This window comes from Vanessa cardui, chromosome 30 (genome assembly GCF_905220365.1).
Source record: "Vanessa cardui chromosome 30, ilVanCard2.1, whole genome shotgun sequence".
NCBI classification, from domain to species: domain Eukaryota; kingdom Metazoa; phylum Arthropoda; class Insecta; order Lepidoptera; family Nymphalidae; genus Vanessa; species Vanessa cardui.
Window position 1 is genome coordinate 3,289,795 of NC_061152.1, and position 16,988 is coordinate 3,306,782.

Consider the following 16,988-nt stretch of genomic DNA (forward strand, 5'->3'; position numbering starts at 1 on the left):
CAGTGGAAGAAAGTATAGTATTTATTTATTGTTGGTTTAATTTTTATATTATTGCCCTAAAGTTTACAAATCGAATTTTACAATATTTTTTTGAATTGTCGTTCCATGCGCGACTCTCTTGTTTTTTTTTAAATAATCCGTTTGCGCCGGAAAACATCATGTATTATTTTATACAGCCATACCAGACGTTCTAAAAAACAGAAAACAGTTTCCAGAAAAACGTGTTCCGCGCCGGGGACCGTTTATTTTAGTTTATTTTTACATTTCGTTAAAAGTAAAAAGGACAGCTTGATAAAAACAATAAGTAAAAGGGATAACTAGATGTTTTAATTACGCAAAACGTATTACTACCGAATTGTGATGTATTAATACGTAAAACGACTAAAGGCAAACGTCCCAATTAGGACGTTTTCTAGTCTTCACTTTTTGCGCATTAATAACATATCTGTTTACTACAACATCATTGATGTGAGTTGTTTTATTTAACGAGTGAGTCTTTTTTTTATTTTTAAAACTAAGCGGGTCACGTGGAAACATTTTGTATTACCTACTTCTAAAATCTGAAGTCATACGAAAGACGTTCTGAAATCTATTGCGTACACTTATTTTTATGAAATCGGATACAATAACAAAATATGATACGATAAAAAAAATATCATTTTTATGACGAGGTACTTTTTTCAAGACCGGTAAGCACCGCTACTTTACTTTATCGAATTTATTAAAATTGTGCCGTAATGTGCTCAACATGTGCTGTCATGTGCAGATGTAATACAAAAAAATAAAATGTTTTTTGTAAATTTATATAATAACAAGTGAAAAACAACATTTCGAAAATATAATAATTTTTTTTTTAAAAGAATAGATGTGCTAAAAAGTTCTTAGTATGTGCTATGATGTGGCGCTTGGAAAAAAAATATTCAAAAAATAATAAAAATATGACCAGGTCCTTTGAGGCGTTGATAGGTTTTGTATGGAAGCAAACCATAAACTAAAAAAATACTTTGTAGGTTACTGCCGGACTCGTAGTAAGGGTTCTAGTATACCTGGGTGCAAAGCCATGAGAACTGTTTGACGAATGTGCAGCGAGTCGTCTCCGAAGGATTACAAGACACGGAAGTTGATGCTGTTGGAAGAAGGTCCGCTGCTGAATTTCCCTTTGGCCAGTGGCGTAGCTATCGTAGGGCCAGGTGGTACTACCACCGCCCATGGACATCTGCAGCACCAGGGGGCTAGCAGGTGCGTTGCCGGCCTTTGAGGAAGTAGTAGGCTCTTTTCTTGAAGGTTCCCATGTCGTATCGGTTCGGACGTACGACATGGGAACGCCATGGGACATGTTTCGGTGGCTGGTTCCACAAAGAAAGTTGTGTGAGGCAGAAAATGTCTTAGAATTCGCGCTGATGTGGATTTTCGGACATCGAACTGGAACCTTAGGAGGTAATAGGGGTGACTATTTGCAATAATTTTAACCCATAACTATATGCATGATCCAAAAGTGAACCATTTTTGAGTTATCACGTTTTTTAGCTTTTTTCAAAATTTGTCAAAAATGAAACTTCAAATTTTTATTTAAAAAGAATCAAAAGTAAGTATCAAATAAAATCATTTTTTTTCCTTTTGTTTTTTAAAAATGATTAAACACTGAATATTTGTCAATATTTAAACAATAATTATCGGTCCAAATTTAAAAATGCGAGATGGAAAAAGAAATTATTTCAATATTTTTTTTATCTTTTTTTTCCTCAAAAATACCTTAAAAACTAAAAAAATCATTATGAAACTTGGCCTGCAGATTATTTTAAAAACATAACCGTTTTCTTAGCTTTCCAAAAATGTATAAAAAGAAGGAAATTATTTCAAATCAATCGAAATAAAATGACCTGAAAGGACATTAATGGAAATTCGTAGTCGACCATGAACGAATTCGTACTAAAGGTAGCTCTTTAAAATTCCCACAAAATTAACTAAAAATAACAACCAATGAAAAAAAAACTTACTTAATACAAATTTAAAATAAAATTTGGAAACAGTAATAGTTCAATAGCTAAGTTATAAATAATACATTTTGTAATATAGCCTAAATAAAGTATTCATAAGCGAGTCCTCTGTCAGTCAGCACACACAGCATGTTCTACAATGAATAATGCAGAATACTATTCTTATTATTATCCTCACGAAGAAGTCCCTGAAAGGTTAGTTTTTTTTTGGGATAGTCCTAACATTCAGTGCATCAAGGGGGTTCGTTGAGGTTTTTTGAAGCTTAAGGTATCCTGAACGAATTGAAGCCTTTGATAACGAAAGCGGTGGCTCTCCTTTGGCCTAAAAAAGGTCTCTTACGAGGGGCATCTTTCATCATTCATTCTCTGATGCAGTACTTGGACCTGATCCTGGACACCACGGTACCGGTCTTGGATTGCTTCGGCTGCAGTTGGACTGAAGAATAGTCTTTCATATTTTTCAAAGATGAGTGTGGACATGTTTAAATGGTGCAGACTCCCACAGAAGAGTCTATCGTTGACGTGAAGAGAGATATGCTCAAAGATGCATTGAGGAGCGACTTCCTATTGGAGGCAGTTAGTGCCTGCTGGAAGACGGAGAGAGTACCGCTGGTTTTGTGGTATAGTAAGGCACGTGAGTTTTTTTCGGGTGCTAGCAAGTCCCACATAACCCTCCACTTCATGTAGGGAAAACGCAAGAGTCGTTTTCATCAGCGAGACAGACATTCAAATGAAATCCGATATTAAAGTTAGCTTATTCTCAAAACACAACGGAGACCGATGCGAGCGATTTAATTTATTATTGGTTCACCGTACACCGAATCCGTACTAATATTGTCAATGCAATAGTACCTCTGTCTGTTTGTTGATCTTTCACGGCCAAACCACTGAACCGAAATTGATGGAATTCGGTACGAAGCAAGCTTGTATTAAAGCTTGTATTAAAGTTATTAATTTCGGGATATTTACCATGTTTTTTATTTTTGTTCGGTGGAGCTCGATATTTCGACATTGTCTACGAATGTCTTGTTCACGAGACTCTTGCAAAACAAGCTTGAACCACCCCAAGCAAGAACAAAGGTCCTCACCTCACACCTGACTGGTGCCCACAACGTAGCGTGGCAGACGACATCTACGTATGGAAAATGAAAGTTGTCTGAAATATCAATAGTTTATTGTTTTCGAAACAATAGTTGTATTTATTCAGTTGTAATCGATTATTTATTACCCATTACATATATTTGCTATACCGGCAATAACGATGTTTGTACAAGAATCCGTTTGGTATAAAAAGGCGAGCACAGGCCCAGGATGGCATAGTCTTGTTGGACACTTGGTCTTTTAAGGATATTAAGTCCTGAGACCAAAGATATGATGAAGCTATCGTATCTTATCCTTCTCTGCGTGGTTGGCGTAAGTTTTCTTTATTTACATTTGTATATAATCGAGTTTTGCCTGTGTAATATATACTTTGTCCCTATGTTTATAATCTGCCATTCGGAATATTTGGTATTTTGTGCTCAAATGAGCGAATGAGCCATTGCAACTACTGGCACAAGGGACTTTATCCATGTTTAGAAGGGCGGTAGTGCATTGGTCATTGTCTATGAACGGTGGTGACTTACAATCCGGTGACAAATTTGCCAATCCGCGAACCCATTCTATAAAAATATTAGCGAGTAATGATATCGACGCCCATGTGCTTTGAAGTCCATGCACGACATCTCATTGTGGTAACATGTGATCATCACATGTACAGGCTTATCGAAACTAAAGTATTAATGGATGTGTGGTACCTACCGACTACTTGCACATAGCCCTACCACCATTCGTTTAGTTATTGGTATTTTAAATCAACGTAATATTCGTAATATTGGAAACGAGGGAATACTATCACTTATACTACAAAAAATGTGCTGTCTTCAATTTATTAACATTGGTAAACTCATTATGCATTTTTTAACTTAATTTAATTTTGGTACAGGTACTGGATGCGCTGGTTGCTCCAAAACATCGTAAGTATTTATGGAATTCCACATAGATCTGCTATCTGATAGAGCTACTCGATCTATATAGTTCACGGCAGTCATGCCATTTTCTAGCCAGGCAGTGCACAGTTATGTCCGCAAACAAAATTCACCCCCTATTTTCACAACTCCCTTTACAAATGCCACACCACACGACAAGAGTTAGCCTATTCCACTAGTCGAACTCCTAGGGAATAAAATACTCGCACATGCACCACTGACCTCCATACTCTACGACGTTGTTCACAAATAGATGCTCTGCAGCGTATAAATGTCCCATGTCCCATGCCTTCTGTGATGCAAAGGGACGGTTCACATGTGTAATACAAGTATATTAGAGCAAGAAAAAGCCCAGCAATGCAGTCGAATAGACCAAGGGCAAATCCCTTTGGGAGCCCGTTTCGTGGAATAGGGTTTTTTTCTTATATTGACTCTGTGTTTACGTACACACACATGCACTCTTATATACGTGTGTATGTATTATTTTCCGTATAAAGTAATATTGGCAAGTTTACTTTGAGTTGTTATGAATTAGAGACATTTCAATAATTTTTGCTTTGGGTTATTAAAAATACGTTTTTAAAGCATGTTAATAATTATTTACAGACGATGGAAAATACATAAAACTCGATCTTCCTGGTAAGACATAATTATATATTATAATATCTTAAGAAACTCGTTAAACTGTAACTTACAATATTTATTGCTAGTGACCATTTGTTAAAAAATATTTTAGATAGGCGTCTAAAACAATTTATTTAATATAAAAATACAATTCAAGTTTCACACAGGTACGAAATATCATCACAGTAAAATTTAACTAGCATTTTAAACTAACTTGACAAGAAGAAACAGCAATGTAATCAATGGGTTTGACTTTATTTCCAATAATTCAGAGATACATAACGATTCTGGTAGATGTATATACTATTTCTTGATTAGAAATTACTAAAACTAACGGGATTACTTTAAACTATCGCCGGTTTCAAATGTCTACGGCGAAGAACCGCCAAAATATTCAGTTACCTTCTTTACTCTTCAAATTCGTTAAATATTGACATGTTGAGCGCATCAAATCGTATCTGGACTTGAAGTACATACATCGTTATAAGCTGTTATATACTTTGCTCACTCCAATCATATAACTGGACCCCTATCACAGAATTCCAAGTTGAAGCCAGATTTTAAGCTCTAGTCCTGTGATTTGAATAGTAATAATAGTCCAAATTAAAGTAAAATTGAGACAAATGCGAAATTTAAAATAGATAAAAATATCGACTATAATTCTGTAAATCTCGTCACTAATACGACGCGTAATACACCCCCACCCATAATACAAAGTCGATGGCAAGTGGACTGACAACGTCGAAAACTTGCAGATGATGGTAACGAATACGAGTTTATCGCAGACAAGAAGTTGGACAAGTTTGGTAAACAAATCATTACACTGACACTCGAGCCTATCGGTAAGTTCATGAACACAGAACAGCGTGGCTTGCAACTGTACGCACAATCGTTAAACAAATTCTCAATTAGGGGTTGTGTTATAAATTCTCGTATCTGTCAATAATTCCATTTTATAATTTAGAGATATAAAAACAGAGGCAAGTCAACTGGGCTGTTAGTTTGAACAATGCGCCAAACGAACAAACCTACACATACAAAATCAAGCAGTACCACTGATCTCCATAGCTTGTAATATTGTTCGTAAACATATCTACATATCATAGAACCGAGCCTATACACAAAGATCTTTAGACTACGCAGCGGACTTTTTATGTTTGTTCTTCAATCTAAATTGGGTATATACTGCGACTGCGAAGCAAGGACGGGTAGTTGGTTGTTTTGTAAATTGTGATGTGATTTTCTTTACAGAAGATCAAAAGGATGAACTAACGTCTGGATCGAACACCCAGTCCTACTGGAAGAATATTGCTAGCTCTTCAAACACAGCAGAGAGCTCGAACAGTAATCGCAATGAATTTGCTGGTCAAGTGAACAACGGAAACGAAAACGCTTACTGGAGATCAGTGTCGGACTCGAAGGAATCGTCCTCTAGTTCGAACAGTAACTACAATTACAACGAAGGTACGTGTGTAGCGTTATTCCTCGTTTTGTGTTGTTAGATTAGATTTAACGAATATCATTTTTCATTTGGGAGTGTGCTCGTCTAATTTCAAAGTATATTTGTCAATTTATTCTTAGCACTCTTGAGTATATTAGTCGTTCTAACTTGACCATCGGCATTGGCATGGCGAAGCCCAGTGTTCCTTCTCCTTCATACTACTCTATTGCATTTTGTATTCACTGGCTAGTTCTGTACCTACAGACATCACATCTTATTTTCCATGGTTGGTTGCACGTCGACGATGTGAGGAATGGGAATTACTTCTTACAATGCCATTTAATTCCTTGACTTATGTGTTCAGTGATGGTAACTTGAGAGAGCGAATTTTGTTTTGTTTGACGGTTACTATTGTAAACTTCAAAGCAAATACTTAATCAAGCGTATATTGTTACAGGAGGATTCGTAAATAACGTTCCACCGAAATCGTATCCAGCACAACTACTACCACCAAAACCCCGACCATCAGTGTATTATCCACCACAGTTCTATCCAGAACCCGTGTATTACCCACGTCCAATTTATCCTGAACCCATTGTTCCTTACGTTCAGCCTGCGTTTGTAAATATTCCCTCACTTGAAAATTACAAACGCGGATTTGTACCCACCACAGGAAACGGATACATGCTCTCTCCTCGATCATTCGTTGGTCAATACCCAGTCCCTCCCGGTTTTCCACCCAAGCAACCAGTCGGGCCCATTGCTCCAGCTCCAGGAAGCCCGATTGATTTCGCAGGTATATATGCTCATTTAAGTAACTTTGAATATGTTCAACTCACATAACTCTTGAACAAACGCAAACACTTACACGATTAAACCGATTATTTTCGTCTCGATTTGATTTTGCGAAATAAACCTAAGTCGACTGAGCGATATAATTATTTATACTTGAACTTTATTTACTTTAGGACAGTTACTCAAGTAGTAGGAGGATTGTACGTTCATATTGTTTCTTTTTATTTAAAGGTAAACCAATTGCACCCTCAAACAATGTGCCCGCTCCATTGAGTACACCAACTACTGGTTCCGCCAGCTACACGCAATTTGTTGGTGGTAGCAGTTCAGGCAGTTCAGTTTCAAACAATGAACAGGCTTTCTCAAGCTCATGGAATCAGAACAACGGAGGATCTACTTCATCAACAAGTAAATAAATACGTTTACATTTTCTACTTTAATTTCTTTGAATTTGAGAAAATAGGACCACACTCGGACTGCATAATGTGTATTCTTCAATACGCAATGAGGCGCCGATTTTATAATAAATTATTGGCCAACAAAAGGTTGTTTTACAATATTTTCAGTTTTTAAAAATCAAATTAAACGTTTTTTTTATGATTGGCTTAATTTTCAACAGACCCACAAAATGGCTATCCTGGTTCAACGAGCTCAAGTTATGGCCAAACATCAAGTGGTAGTAACGCCGGCAGCTCATTCTCAAACAATGGACAAACTTACTCCAATACCTACGGACAGAGCGAAAGTGGATCTACTACCGCTACGGGTAAGTTGCATAGTGCGATCTTTTATGTATCAGTGGACAAATATTCATTTGATTTTGGAAATCGAAGTACTATAAGATGAAGTCGCTTCCCACCCTGTGAACACTTAGATCATTTAACCTACGCAACGGACTTGGGTTTTGAATTTCTTAACGGGACTTGAAAATAAATAAATAATTTCAAATAAAACAGGCCCACAAGGAGGATCACCAACCAGCCCCGATGATGATTCATCAAACAGCCCACAACAAGGATCATCAAACCAACCACAAGGGGGATCAGAAAACCAACCGCAAGGTGGATCAACTAACTATCCACAGCAAGTATCACCAACCAGTCCCGATGATGATTCATCAGACAGCCCCCAGCAAGGATCACCTAATGCCCCACAAGGCGGATCTCCAAGCCAACCACAAGGAGGATATCCAACCGAACCCGTAAACGGAAACCCCGGAACTAGTAGTTCAAGCTTCACAAACACTTCGACTGGCAGCAGTGCAGGTACCTCACCAACAGGACCTCAAGGTGGATCACCTAACCAACCACAAGGTGGATCACCTAACGCCCCACAAGGAGGATCACCTAACGCCCCACAAGGAGGATCACCTAACGCCCCACAAGGAGGATCACCTAGCGCCCCGCAAGGAGGATCACCTAACCAACCACAAGGTGGATCACCTAACGCCCCACAAGGAGGATCACCTAACGCCCCACAAGGAGGATCACCTAGCGCCCCGCAAGGAGGATCACCTAACCAACCACAAGGTGGATCACCTAACGCCCCACAAGGAGGATCACCTAACGCCCCACAAGGAGGATCACCTAACGCCCCACAAGGAGGATCACCTAACCAACCACAAGGTGGATCACCTAACGCCCCACAAGGAGGATCACCTACTACCCCACAAGGAGGATCACCTAACGCCCCACAAGGAGGATCACCTAACGCCCCACAAGGAGGATCACCTAACGCCCCACAAGGAGGATCACCTAACCAACCACAAGGTGGATCACCTAACGCCCAACAAGGAGGATCACCTACTACCCCACAAGGAGGAGCACCAAACAGCCCCGATGACGATTCATCAGTCAGCCCTCAGCAAGGATCACCATCCAGCCCCGCTGATGACTCATCAGACAGCCCTCAGCAAGGATCACCATCCAGCCCCGGTGATGACTCATCAGACAGCCCTCAGCAAGGATCACCATCCAGCCCCGGTGATGACTCATCAGACAGCCCTCAGCAAGGATCACCATCCAGCCCCGGTGATGACTCATCAGACAGCCCTCAGCAAGGATCACCATCCAGCCCCGCTGATGACTCATCAGACAGCCCTCAGCAAGGATCACCAACCAGCCCCGATGACGATTCAACAGACAGCCCCCAGCAGGGATCACCTACCAGCGCCGATGATGACTCATCAGCCAGCCCACAACAAGGAACACCAAACAGCCCCGATGATGACTCATCAGACAGTCCCGATGGTGATTCCCCAAACAGCCCACAGCAAGGATCACCAAGCGGTCAAACGACTGGTTCCAGCAGTTCAAGCTACACTAAATCTTCGACGGGAAGCAATGCAGGCAGCTCATACACAAGCACCGGACAGACTTACACAAACACCTACGGTCAGACTGACAGTGGATCCAGTTCTTTCACAGGTTAGTTTCCCTATTCGCTGGTAGAATATCTATATAAAACAATAATTTTCTAATTCAATGCAAACATTATTTTGATATTGATAATTTACGACGATAGCCACAATTACTATATCCTGTTTCTGCAAAATTCATTACTAAGGCGACATCTCCTCACTGAGAGATGGAGCATTAGGTTAGCGGTATGACATTCACAGGCAATTACTTCACTTTAATTAATTTTAAATGTATCCATTTTTAGATACGACATATGTAAATGGCCAGCATACGGGAGGTTAGGTGTTGGGTACCCAGGATCTTATTCTGAACAACAATTATCGAAAAGTAAATGAATGCCGATAGGAAAGTTAAAATATGAGTGTAGGAACTGACGAATAAACAACAATAATTTGGCGTTTATAAATATAGTAGAGATAAAAGCAGTAGCAATGCAATTAAATTTCGGAAGGAGAAAGAAAATTGTGTTAATTTCTTTTTACCTTTTGGCATGAAACTCAAGTAATAAAATAATTATTCAAACAAATACAGGAACTCAAACTGGATCACCTACCGCCCCACAAGGCGGATCACCAAGCCAACCACAAGGTGGATACCCGACCGGCCCAGTAAACGGAAACCCCGGAACAAGTAGTTCAAGCTTCACAAACACGTCGACTGGTAGCAGTGCAGGTACCTCACCAACAGGACCTCAAGGAGGATCACCTAACCAACCACAAGGCGGATCACCTAACCAACCACAAGGCGGATCACCTAACGCCCCACAGGGCGGATCTCCAAACCAACCACAAGGTGGATACCCGACCGGCCCAGTGAACGGAAACCCCGGAACAAGTAGTTCAAGCTTCACAAACACGTCGACTGGTAGCAGTGCAGGTACCTCACCAACAGGACCTCAAGGAGGATCACCTAACCAACCACAAGGCGGATCACCTAACGCCCCACAAGGCGGATCACCTAACCAACCACAAGGAGGATCACCTAACCAACCACAAGGCGGATCACCTAACCAACCACAAGGCGGATCACCTAACGCTCCACAAGGAGGATCACCTAACGCCCCACAAGGCGGATCACCTAACCAACCACAAGGCGGATCACCTAACGCTCCACAAGGAGGATCACCTAACGCCCCACAAGGCGGATCACCTAACCAACCACAAGGAGGATCACCAAGCCAACCACAAGGCGGATCACCAAATCAACCACAAGGCGGATCACCTAACCAACCACAAGGCGGATCACCTAACCAACCACAAGGAGGATCACCTAACCAACCACAAGGCGGATCACCTAACCAACCACAAGGCGGATCACCTAACGCCCCACAAGGCGGATCACCTAATCAACCACAAGGAGGATCACCAAGCCAACCACAAGGCGGATCACCAAATCAACCACAAGGCGGATCACCTAACCAACCACAAGGCGGATCACCTAACCAACCACAAGGAGGATCACCTAACCAACCACAAGGCGGATCACCAAACCAACCACAAGGTGGATACCCAACCGGCCCAGTAAACGGAAACCCCGGAACAAGTAGTTCAAGCTTCACAAACACGTCGACTGGTAGCAGTGCAGGTACCTCACCAACAGGACCTCAAGGAGGATCACCTAATGCCCCACAAGGAGGGTCACCAAACCAACCACAAGGCGGATCACCTAACCAACCACAAGGCGGATCGCCCAACCAACCACAAGGCGGATCACCTAATGCCCCACAAGGAGGGTCACCAAACCAACCACAAGGCGGATCAGTAAATGGAAACCCTAGTTCCACTAGTTCAAGCTACACTACATCGTCGACTGGAAGCAATGCAGGCAGCTCATACACAAGCAGCCAACAGACCTACACAAACAGCTATGGTCAGACTGAAACTGTATCCAGTTCTTCCACAGGTAAATTTGCGTAAAAATGCTAGGGTATCCCAATACAATATTCATTACTAGCGACCCGCCCCGGCTTCGCACGGGTACAATACTGATACTAAGTATATTATAGAATTTGACTATATACGACTTCACATTACAAACTTGTTTAATTATCAGTCTATACTATAGTGTCCGTGTATTTTATACACAAACCGTCCTCTCGAATCACTCTTTCTATTAAAAAAAAACGCATCAAAATACTTTTCGTAGTTTTAAAGATTTCAGCATAAAAGGGACATAGGGACAGAGAAAGCAACTATGTTTTATACTATGTAGTGATAGTTATTAAAAAAAATGCAAAATTCTTTAATTGAAAAATTACAATGACAGTAAAGGCCCTTGTATCAATACTAAGATGACCGATCTTCAATGTGAGAAGTGGCCTTAACTGAGCAAAAGGGTATTAACAAGATATTACTTTAATTTATGTACCGTAATTTTTATGATACCCACTATGTAATTGGCCTCCGTCCAGGAGTGCAAGTGTTAGGTAGCCAGTGTATTATCCTATCATCGAGTATGCCAAATAAAATGACCACCGGTATAACAGAAAAGACACGAGTGTTACAGCAAATAAGTAAACACAATAAAATTAGTAGCGTCGAGTTGACATATCCTAAGAAAATAATAATAAACTTTATTTAAGATTTTTTTTTATGTACAATGAACAATAAATGATTTAAATAATGGTTCAAACAATTACAGGTCCACAAGGAGGATCACCAAACAAACCACAAGGCGGTTCACCAAACCAACCACAAGGAGGATCACCTAACGCTCCACAAGGAGGATCACCTAACCAACCACAAGGAGGATCACCTAACGCTCCACAAGGAGGATCACCTAACGCTCCACAAGGAGGATCACCTAACGCTCCACAAGGAGGATCACCTAACGCTCCACAAGGAGGATCACCTAACCAACCACAAGGAGGATCACCTAACCAACCACAAGGCGGATCACCTAACCAACCACAAGGAGGATCACCTAACCAACCACAAGGCGGATCACCTAACCAACCACAAGGCGGATCACCTAACGCTCCACAAGGAGGATCACCTAACGCTCCACAAGGAGGATCACCTAACGCTCCACAAGGAGGATCACCTAACGCTCCACAAGGAGGATCACCTAACCAACCACAAGGAGGATCACCTAACGCCCCACAAGGAGGATCACCTAACCAACCACAAGGCGGATCACCTAACGCTCCACAAGGAGGATCACCTAACGCTCCACAAGGAGGATCACCTAACCAACCACAAGGAGGATCACCTAACGCCCCACAAGGAGGATCACCTAACCAACCACAAGGCGGATCACCTAACCAACCACAAGGCGGATCACCTAACAAACCACAAGGTGGATCACCCAACAAACCACAAGGCGGATCACCAAACCAACCACAAGGTGGATACCCGACCGGCCCAGTAAACGGAAACCCCGGAACAAGTAGTTCAAGCTTCACAAACACGTCGACTGGTAGCAGTGCAGGTACCTCACCAACAGGACCTCAAGGAGGATCACCTAACCAACCACAAGGAGGATCACCAACCAAACCACAAGGCGGTTCACCAAACCAACCACAAGGCGGATCACCCAACAAACCACAAGGTGGATCACCCAACAAACCACAAGGCGGATCACCAAACCAACCACAAGGTGGATACCCGACCGGCCCAGTAAACGGAAACCCCGGAACAAGTAGTTCAAGCTTCACAAACACGTCGACTGGTAGCAGTGCAGGTACCTCACCAACAGGACCTCAAGGAGGATCACCTAACCAACCACAAGGAGGATCACCAACCAAACCACAAGGCGGTTCACCAAACCAACCACAAGGCGGATCACCCAACAAACCACAAGGTGGATCACCCAACAAACCACAAGGCGGATCACCAAACCAACCACAAGGTGGATACCCGACCGGCCCAGTAAACGGAAACCCCGGAACAAGTAGTTCAAGCTTCACAAACACGTCGACTGGTAGCAGTGCAGGTACCTCACCAACAGGACCTCAAGGAGGATCACCTAACCAACCACAAGGAGGATCACCTAACCAACCACAAGGCGGATCACCTAACCAACCACAAGGAGGATCACCTAACCAACCACAAGGAGGATCACCTAACCAACCACAAGGAGGATCACCTAACGGCCCACAAGGAGGATCACCAAACCAACCACAAGGTGGATCACCTAACCAACCACAAGGTGGATCACCTAACGCCCCACAAGGAGGATCACCTAACCAACCACAAGGCGGATCACCTAACGCCCCACAAGGAGGATCACCCAACAAACCACAAGGTGGATCACCTAACCAACCACAAGGAGGATCACCTAACCAACCACAAGGAGGATCACCTAACCAACCACAAGGAGGATCACCTAACCAACCACAAGGAGGATCACCCAACAAACCACAAGGCGGATCACCTAACCAACCACAAGGTGGATCACCTAACGGCCCACAAGGAGGATCACCAAACCAACCACAAGGTGGATCACCTAACCAACCACAAGGTGGATCACCTAACGCCCCACAAGGAGGATCACCTAACCAACCACAAAGCGGATCACCTAACGCCCCACAAGGAGGATCACCTAACCAACCACAAGGTGGATCACCCAACAAACCACAAGGCGGATCACCAAACCAACCACAAGGTGGATACCCGACCGGCCCAGTAAACGGAAACCCCGGAACAAGTAGTTCAAGCTTCACAAACACGTCGACTGGTAGCAGTGCAGGTACCTCACCAACAGGACCTCAAGGAGGATCACCTAACCAACCACAAGGAGGATCACCTAACCAACCACAAGGCGGATCAGTAAATGGAAACCCTAGTTCCACTAGTTCAAGCTACACTACATCGTCGACTGGAAGCAATGCAGGCAGCTCATACACAAGCAGCCAACAGACCTACACAAACAGCTATGGTCAGACTGAAACTGTATCCAGTTCTTCCACAGGTAAATTTGCGTAAAAATGCTAGGGTATCCCAATACAATATTCATTACTAGCGACCCGCCCCGGCTTCGCACGGGTACAATACTGATACTAAGTATATTACAGAATTTGACTATATACGACTTCACATTACAAACTTGTTTAATTATCAGTCTATACTATAGTGTCCGTGTATTTTATACACAAACCGTCCTCTCGAATCACTCTTTCTATTAAAAAAAAACGCATCAAAATACGTTTCGTAGTTTTAAAGATTTCAGCATAAAAGGGCCATAGGGACAGAGAAAGCAACTATGTTTTATACTATGTAGTTATTAAAAAAAAATGCAAAATTCTTTAATTGAAAAATTACAATGACAGTAAAGGCCCTTGTATCAATACTAAGATGACCGATCTTCAATGTGAGAAGTGGCCTTAACTGAGCAAAAGGGTATTAACAAGATATTACTTTAATTTATGTACCGTAATTTTTATGATACCCACTATGTAAATGGCCTCCGTCCCGGAGTGCAAGTGTTAGGTAGCCAGTGTATAATCCTATCATCGAGTATGCCAAATAAAATGACCACCGGTATAACAGAAAAGACACGAGTGTTACAGCAAATAAGTAAACACAATAAAATTAGTAGCGTCGAGTTGACATATTCTAAGAAAATAATAATAAACTTTATTTAAGATTTTTGTTTTATGTACAATGAACAATAAATGATTTAAATAATGGTTCAAACAATTACAGGTCCACAAGGAGGATCACCAAACAAACCACAAGGCGGTTCACCAAACCAACCACAAGGAGGATCACCTAACGCTCCACAAGGAGGATCACCTAACGCTCCACAAGAAGGATCACCTAACGCTCCACAAGGAGGATCACCTAACGCTCCACAAGGAGGATCACCTAACCAACCATAAGGCGGATCACCTAACCAACCACAAGGAGGATCACCTAACCAACCACAAGGCGGATCACCTAACCAACCACAAGGTGGATCACCTAACCAACCACAAGGCGGATCACCTAACGCCCCACAAGGAGGATCACCTAACCAACCACAAGGAGGATCACCTAACCAACCACAAGGCGGATCACCTAACGCTCCACAAGGAGGATCACCTAACCAACCACAAGGAGGATCACCTAACGCCCCACAAGGAGGATCACCCAACAAACCACAAGGCGAATCACCAAACCAACCACAAGAAGGATACCCGACCGGCCCAGTAAACGGAAACCCCGGAACAAGTAGTTCAAGCTTCACAAACACTTCGACTGGTAGCAGTGCAGGTACCTCACCAACAGGACCTCAAGGAGGATCACCTAACCAACCACAAGGAGGATCACCTAACCAACCACAAGGAGGATCACCTAACCAACCACAAGGAGGATCACCAACCAAACCACAAGGCGGTTCACCAAACCAACCACAAGGCGGATCACCCAACAAACCACAAAGTGGATCACCCAACAAACCACAAGGCGGATCACCAAACCAACCACAAGGTGGATACCCGACCGGCCCAGTAAACGGAAACCCCGGAACAAGTAGTTCAAGCTTCACAAACACGTCGACTGGTAGCAGTGCAGGTACCTCACCAACAGGACCTCAAGGAGGATCACCTAACCAACCACAAGGCGGATCACCTAACGGCCCACAAGGAGGATCACCAAACCAACCACAAGGTGGATCACCTAACCAACCACAAGGCGGATCACATAACGCCCCACAAGGAGGATCACCTAACCAACCACAAGGCGGATCACCTAACGCCCCACAAGGAGGATCACCCAACAAACCACAAGGTGGATCACCCAACAAACCACAAGGCGGATCACCAAACCAACCACAAGGTGGATACCCGACCGGCCCAGTAAACGGAAACCCCGGAACAAGTAGTTCAAGCTTCACAAACACGTCGACTGGTAGCAGTGCAGGTACCTCACCAACAGGACCTCAAGGAGGATCACCTAACCAACCACAAGGAGGATCACCTAACCAACCACAAGGAGGATCACCTAACCAACCTCAAGGAGGATCACCTAACCAACCACAAGGAGGATCACCTAACCAACCACAAGGAGGATCACCTAACCAACCACAAGGAGGATCACCTAACGCCCCACAAGGAGGATCACCTAACCAACCACAAGGAGGATCACCAAACCAACCACAAGGTGGATCACCTAACCAACCACAAGGCGGATCACCTAACCAACCACAAGGAGGATCACCCAACAAACCACAAGGCGGATCACCAAACCAACCACAAGGTGGATACCCGACCGGCCCAGTAAACGGAAACCCCGGAACAAGTAGTTCAAGCTTCACAAACACGTCGACTGGTAGCAGTGCAGGTACCTCACCAACAGGACCTCAAGGAGGATCACCTAACCAACCACAAGGCGGATCACCTAACCAACCACAAGGCGGATCACCTAACCAACCACAAGGAGGATCACCAACCAAACCACAAGGCGGTTCACCAAACCAACCACAAGGCGGATCACCCAACAAACCACAAGGTGGATCACCTAACCAACCACAAGGCGGATCACCTAACCAACCACAAGGAGGATCACCAAACCAACCACAAGGCGGATCACCTAACGCCCCACAAGGAGGATCACCTAACCAACCACAAGGAGGATCACCTAACCAACCACAAGGCGGATCACCTAACGCCCCACAAGGAGGATCACCTAACCAACCACAAGGCGGATCACCTAACGCCCCACAAGGAGGATCACCTAACCAACCACAAGGCGGATCACCTAAC

The 16,988-nt window shown here is 43.2% G+C and overlaps 1 protein-coding gene and 1 long non-coding RNA gene across 2 annotated transcripts; both read left to right on the plus strand.

Moving 5' to 3' along the window:
* Positions 1-2,366: 2,366 nt before the first annotated feature.
* Positions 2,367-9,586, plus strand: LOC124542121 (nascent polypeptide-associated complex subunit alpha, muscle-specific form-like). The gene is made up of 10 exons (XM_047120054.1): positions 2,367-2,399; positions 2,493-2,631; positions 5,404-5,490; positions 5,900-6,112; positions 6,547-6,885; positions 7,116-7,292; positions 7,504-7,650; positions 7,841-8,197; positions 8,681-9,310; positions 9,549-9,586. Exons 1-10 carry the CDS (start codon positions 2,367-2,369, stop codon positions 9,584-9,586), a joined length of 2,160 nt encoding a protein of 719 aa, XP_046976010.1.
* Positions 9,587-13,664: 4,078 nt separating this feature from the next.
* Positions 13,665-14,976, plus strand: LOC124542161. Its single transcript, XR_006967307.1, has 3 exons — positions 13,665-13,693; positions 14,018-14,215; positions 14,950-14,976. It is a non-coding gene; the product is annotated as an uncharacterized LOC124542161 (long non-coding RNA).
* Positions 14,977-16,988: the final 2,012 nt, after the last annotated feature.